Here is a 6,000-nt window from a genome sequence, read left to right as displayed (position 1 = left end):
AAATTTGGGGCAGTTTTATAGTCCCTAAAAAGCAGATAGGGTTAAATATGATGTCTACATAAAACAAAAACTATAAAAAGAATCAAAGTTGAAGCTGCTAAAAAGATTGGAGAAATTGCTCGATATCCCTCAAAACATGGTATTCAAATTCAAAATCTGTAATAAATTGTTAGTGAAAATTAATCCAAACAAATATTGAATACTGGTTGAGAAGTAGGGGGAAGAATCCTCTTCCACTGCTAGTAGGATGGTAAACTGGTATAGTCATCTGAAGGGTAGTATGGCAATAGCGTGGAAAGTTAGTGTGCACATACCTAACAACTTGGGGATTCTCCCCTACATATAGATCCTAGAGAAACTCTTACCACAGTCTGTTAGTTATCTATTGCTATGTAACAAATTACTCAAAACTGAGTGGCTTAAAACAACGATAAACATTTATTATTCCACAGTTTCTATGGGTCAAGAATTCAGGAGTGTCTCTTGTAAAGTTGCAGTCCAGATGTTGGCCGGGGCTCCTGTCATCTGTTTAACTTCAGCTGAAGGATCCACTTCTAAGATGCTGCTGTCACATGACGTGCACGTTGGCGCTAGCTGTTGGCTGTCCCATGGGGCTGCTACAGTGTCCTCAACAACACTGTTGGCTTTACCAGGAGCAAGTGATCCAAGAGAACAAGGTGGAAATAGCAATGTATTTATTACCTAGTCTGGGAATTCACACATCACTGCCACATTATGTTGGTCACACAGGCGAAACCTGATACAATGTGGGAAGGGATTACACAGGGGCATGAATCATGTGGGACCATCTAGGAAACAGGCTTGCACACGCAGGTCCATAGAAGACATGTATGACAACATTCACCGCAGTATTATTTGCAGTGACAAGGAGTTGCAGGCAACTTAGGTTTTCATTCTGAGAGAAGTTTGAAAGTAAAATGTGGTATATGCCCGTGATGGAATACCTTGTAGCAATCAAAAGTAATGAACCAGATTTATGTATTCCTTTTTCAACTCAAAAGAAACAAAAATAGAAAAATAGAAAGACATGTATAGCATAATGCAACTGATACAAGTTTGAAAAACACTGTATATATATATATTTTTTTTCCCACACCATATATTTTTAAAGATGTATGTGTTGCTAAATACATATATAAAAGGTTGACTGGAAAGACATATGTGGTTGTATGTGGGGGGAAAGGGAATTGAAGAGGAGCTGAAGGAAGAAGTAAGAAAACGAAAGAAAAGGGGCTTTGCAACAACAATGTGAAGAGTGTGTCATGAATTGAGGAGAGGAATTATCTTAATTCTGTGTAGTTGAGGTTTAAAAAAAAATTTTTTTTTTTAGGCAGAGTTGTAATGTGGTCCAAGCAGGCCTCCTAAGAGATCTAACTGAGGCAAAATTCCTAGTAGATAAGGTTCTACTAGTTTCTCTGTGTTGTATTTTTTATGAGTCATATTCCTGTGGAAGGAAAATTTCAATTGTCTTAGAATACCTCTCTTATCTCCTGTTGGAATGAAATTCTTTTAACAGAACACAAACTTCTTTTGTTTCTCAAATGCAAATAATCTTGAGAGAGGTAGCCCACAAATACAATTTATAAAAAGGAGTAAATCATTGATATCAGATCTCCTTGTTAAGGATGTGTTTCATAGGAGCCTAAATGAACAGGATTTTAAATTTCTTGAAAGGGTATGGGGGTAGAGGGGATAGAAAAGAGAAGGAGCACAGAGGGGGTGCATTAAGGTACCAAAGACAGATCAGCTCCCTCATGATTTTGATTAAAACTAGTGCTTTTAACAAATTTCATTTTGGGGTTGAAATAAGAAAAAGAGATTACCTTGCATTTATGGTAATTTAGTTCTTTTGAGTTCAAGGTATACCCACAGATAAATTATCATTTGTTTAATTTTAACCACGGTTAACAACTAAATAAATATATTAATTTACTCTCTAGATGTTGTTTCAAACTGATGACTATTTTTGGGGTTCGGTAGTAGTGGATTGATTGGTTTATCCTTAGGATAAATCAAAATCTATACTTGAGGTCAGGCCAATTTTTTACAATTCACAGAGCAACCAGGACTAAAATGGAGAAGGTTCAGGTTAAAGCCTAATTTATCTTAGAAAAAGTATGTTGTGCATACTTGTATGATAGCAGAGGGTTAGGAAAATGTTTTTATATTTGAGGAGAATAATAATACTGGTTTTATTGAAGATAGGCCCAACCTATGGCACCGTGAATGCAAGAGTCATTCACATAACAAATGATCCACATGTGTATTGTAACAATTGTTCTGGAGACTAATTGTGGCCCTTTGGGGATCATGGCCAGTACTTCTTGAACAGCTACTCCTGCTGAGTAGCAACAATGAAGACAGCAGTCCAAAGTAGCCAATAGTCACCTTTCTTTTTTTCAGGGATATTTAATTTATTTTTAAAAGAAAATTAATCATTGAAAAACTGTTCTTCGTGTGTGTTTAAGTATTTTATTTCTCATTCGCCCCTCGGACACCAGACATGTTAATATCAAGCTCTTATATGCCAGCTAATATAAAGTAATGTAACCACATATGCTCCCTAAGGCAAACTACCCCAATGAAGACAACTCTCCATGGAGCATCTGGCAGCCAGTTCTACAAACACAAAAACCACACACTTGATTCACAGCACCACCTTGTTCTCTGTTCCACATGGTATTTTTGATTGAGCACCAGCTCCTTAAGGCATCACTGTAATATTTGGTTAACAGAAACCGACATATGTACATAATAACAGCTGATTTTCATATAAGCCTTCACAAACACTCTAGGAATTTTGGAAAATACTCTGAGGTTATGAAGCATTCTAAAGCTTAATATTTCTTCAAAACTTTTCTATTCTCCCTTCACTACTTATGAAAAGCCCTTTACTAAGGACATTAGCTAAGGATCACGTCTGCACTAGACTGTAAGCTCCATGAAGGTAGGGCCTGTGCCTGTCTTGTTCATTCAATGATTCCTCAGACCCCAGCAAGGCATCAAATCATAGTTCATGAATGCCTGAACTTGTATCTCATGACTTATTAGACAAATTTATATAATAAATTTTTCTTAATGACAACTGGGTTGTATGTCTACAACAGAGACATTTCACCTATTAGAACAAGACCTTAAAAAATATTCTAATATTTTCATATTAGAAATGTGAAATAAACAATAAAAAGTGGTCCAGAGAGGTTCAGAGACTCATGAAAGTCACATCACTTGACTTAAGACCACCTTCCTCCACCCAGCCCAATGCTCTTTGAACCACACTCTGCTGCTCCTCCTTTATGATTCTGTAAAAAGCAAATTTAAATTAACTAGCTTTTTCTGAGGAAAAAAAAAATTCCAGGTTCATTAAGAAAAACTAAAAAACTAGTTTGTAAAAGTCTTTTATTGTATCCGTGCCACACATAGTAGTGAAAAATAACACTCCTAAAAAAAAGAATGCTACCTTTTCCACAACATTTTATTTTAAATAAAACTTCAAGTACTCTTACATAGGTACAAAAAAATTCTGATCTACTTGCCTCCAACAGGCCACCACAACACACAGTAGATAAAACACAGTGGTTACAAATGTCTTTTAAATTTATTTCTGAGGCAAGGCAAATGGGAGGGAAATGTTTCTATGAAAAAATACTGTGTGCGTAGGAAATTGTCACAATTTTATTCCACATGGATACAAATGATTATACTTTAATTTAGGCCCTGGTGGCTTAAAATTATATAACAAAATAGAAAAAATGGAAAACTAATATCCCCTACACCCTGTTTCAAAGGCAGGCACTACCAAGATCAAGGAGATGCCACAGTGTTGGTAGAGGATAATTACTGTACAAGCTGTATAGCTATAATTACCTTCAGACTAAAATAAAATGCTACAATCCTTCTAAGGCATAAACAATAATGTCTGCAAACAATATATACACATAATACATATTTAAAACAAGACTTAATATAAACAATAATGAACAGTATATACATGTCAATTTTTCTTCACTGTCTTGAAATACAATTTAACTACACAAGTGATGCAGCAACATATATATATATACATATATATATGTGTGTATATATATATATATATATAAATGTACTTGTAACTCTACAGTAAAGTTTATTTTTGGTGCTTTTATAGCACATCAGTGTAAACAGTTTAACTTGGCTTTGTTTTATATTTTAAAACATTCCTTGTTGTATTTTCAAGATTTAAAGCAATTTTTCTAGTTCTTCCTTTTCACAGAAAACGAAGATTCTGGATGTGGTTTAATCATAAATAATTCATAAAATTAAATACATTCACTAAAAAATAAACTACAAAGTAAAAAAATGAAAAATAGATATTTATTGAGAGGGAAAGGAGAACCATTTCCCACGTTAGAGCTCTGGTGTTGAATATTCAGTGCGATTTGATACATTTTAATTGCTATTGCACTATAACACCCTTTCCTTTGAAAATTCTTTGGGTGTGCTTCCCTGTTCTACCTAAATTAGCTGATAAATCACACAAACCAATAACCAAGGGCCTTGGTTGTTGTAGGAGTGAAGCCTTTAAAAACGGTATCATTCTTCTGATACTTTTTTTTTGTGTGATATTTATTTTAAGGAAAAAAAAGTCATTATGTATGTGCCTTGCACATGTATGTAAATACAGTTCACATTGCTGGTTCATTTGTCCTTGTTTAAAAGGAAAAAAAAAAAAGAGAGATTATTATAACTTCAGCTCACTTTGAAAGTATCTGTCCACTTTTTTTCAAAATACTTCCTCATACTGTGGCCAGCTCTGCCTATATCAGAATCATCTTCATTAAATGTTTCACAGTTGTCAAAAACAAGCCTGACATCTAGAGCAAAAGTTTCAAGGTTTGGATACCTGGAAGAAAACACATGATTACAGGTTGCTTTTGTAGGCTGGTTTTGTTTTGCAAACAAATGAAGAGGTAATAAAAGATAAAATAAAACATAAAATTGAAAGGAAAAAGAAAAAGATTAGGGTAACTGCATTTAAACTGATATAAAACATATTATACCCTCTTATAAATAGGACGTTTAAAAGACTGCACGTGTTCTGGACATATAGAATTTAAAGACAGGTTAAATGGAAAACAGATTTCTCTTGAAGATCAAGATATATTTCAACAAACTTGCATTTTTCTTACATCCAATTTCCTGTTCGACCTGTATCACAATTTTGTTACAGGACTCATCCTACTTGATTAGTTTATTAACTCTGACCAACTGTATCACTTGCAGTACCCTATTTTTTACACTCAAAAATATTTAGCTACAGTAGAAATAATATAAATGCTTCCCATGCACTATGTACATGACACTTGCCCTGTAGCTTTTACATACATCCCAGGATAGGTCACTCTGTGTTAAACCTTGCCCCTTTCCCATTTCTCTTCTTCTCTCTTCAGATATGCTCTTTTGCTCAAACACTGTCATATGATGATCGAAAACAAGCAAAAAAAGCATGTGCTATTGCTTTACTGGAGATAACATTATCAGGAAACTGCCTTTCAATGAGAAGCACTGTGAATTCAGTGCTTTTTTTTGGTGGGATAATCCCAGGCCTCTTTCCCTGTAAGAACACAGAGAAGAGAACTGAAAGGTGCACGACTAGACTTATTAGTAAGGAAGGAGTGGTGCATTTCAAGCCAAATCAATACATTTTGAAAAAGGGCTTTTGGAAAGTCAAATTTAAATTAACTCTAACTTATGACAAATTGAATACTAAAATAATTTACCCATTAGAAATACCTATGAAGCGCACACTGAAGCTCTGAGATCTGGTAAAAGTGGAATTATTTCTTTGATGAAATACCTTGTACAGTCTTTTCACTCCTTTCTTCTAATATGTGCAATAATAAAAGAAGAAAATTTCTTTATCTGTAATGAGCTCACAGAATTGTCAGCCCTGTGTAACCTCACCCATTTTCCTTTTCTTCTGAGAATTATTATTTTTTA

At 34.4% G+C, this 6,000-nt stretch overlaps 1 protein-coding gene across 20 annotated transcripts in view; it reads right to left on the bottom strand.

Annotated features, from left to right (window-relative positions):
* Window positions 1–415: 415 nt before the first annotated feature.
* Window positions 416–6,000, bottom strand: part of BAZ2B (bromodomain adjacent to zinc finger domain 2B) — a 378,273-nt gene continuing 372,688 nt past the window's right edge. For all 20 annotated transcript variants that reach the window (XM_027130323.1, XM_027130316.1, XM_027130393.1 and 17 more), the window contains one exon: window positions 416–4,903. In XM_027130323.1, the coding sequence (XP_026986124.1) occupies window positions 4,750–4,903 (154 nt within the window). In that variant the 3' untranslated portion in view covers window positions 416–4,749. The remainder of the gene's footprint in view (window positions 4,904–6,000) is intronic.

The sequence above is a fragment of the Aethalodelphis obliquidens genome, unplaced genomic scaffold, assembly GCF_003676395.1.
Source record: "Aethalodelphis obliquidens isolate GAN/ISIS:26980383/991018 unplaced genomic scaffold, ASM367639v1 scaffold2, whole genome shotgun sequence".
Classification (NCBI taxonomy): domain Eukaryota; kingdom Metazoa; phylum Chordata; class Mammalia; order Artiodactyla; family Delphinidae; genus Aethalodelphis; species Aethalodelphis obliquidens.
The sequence above is the reverse complement of the archived record's forward strand: the minus strand, read 5'-3'. Positions and strand labels throughout refer to the sequence as shown.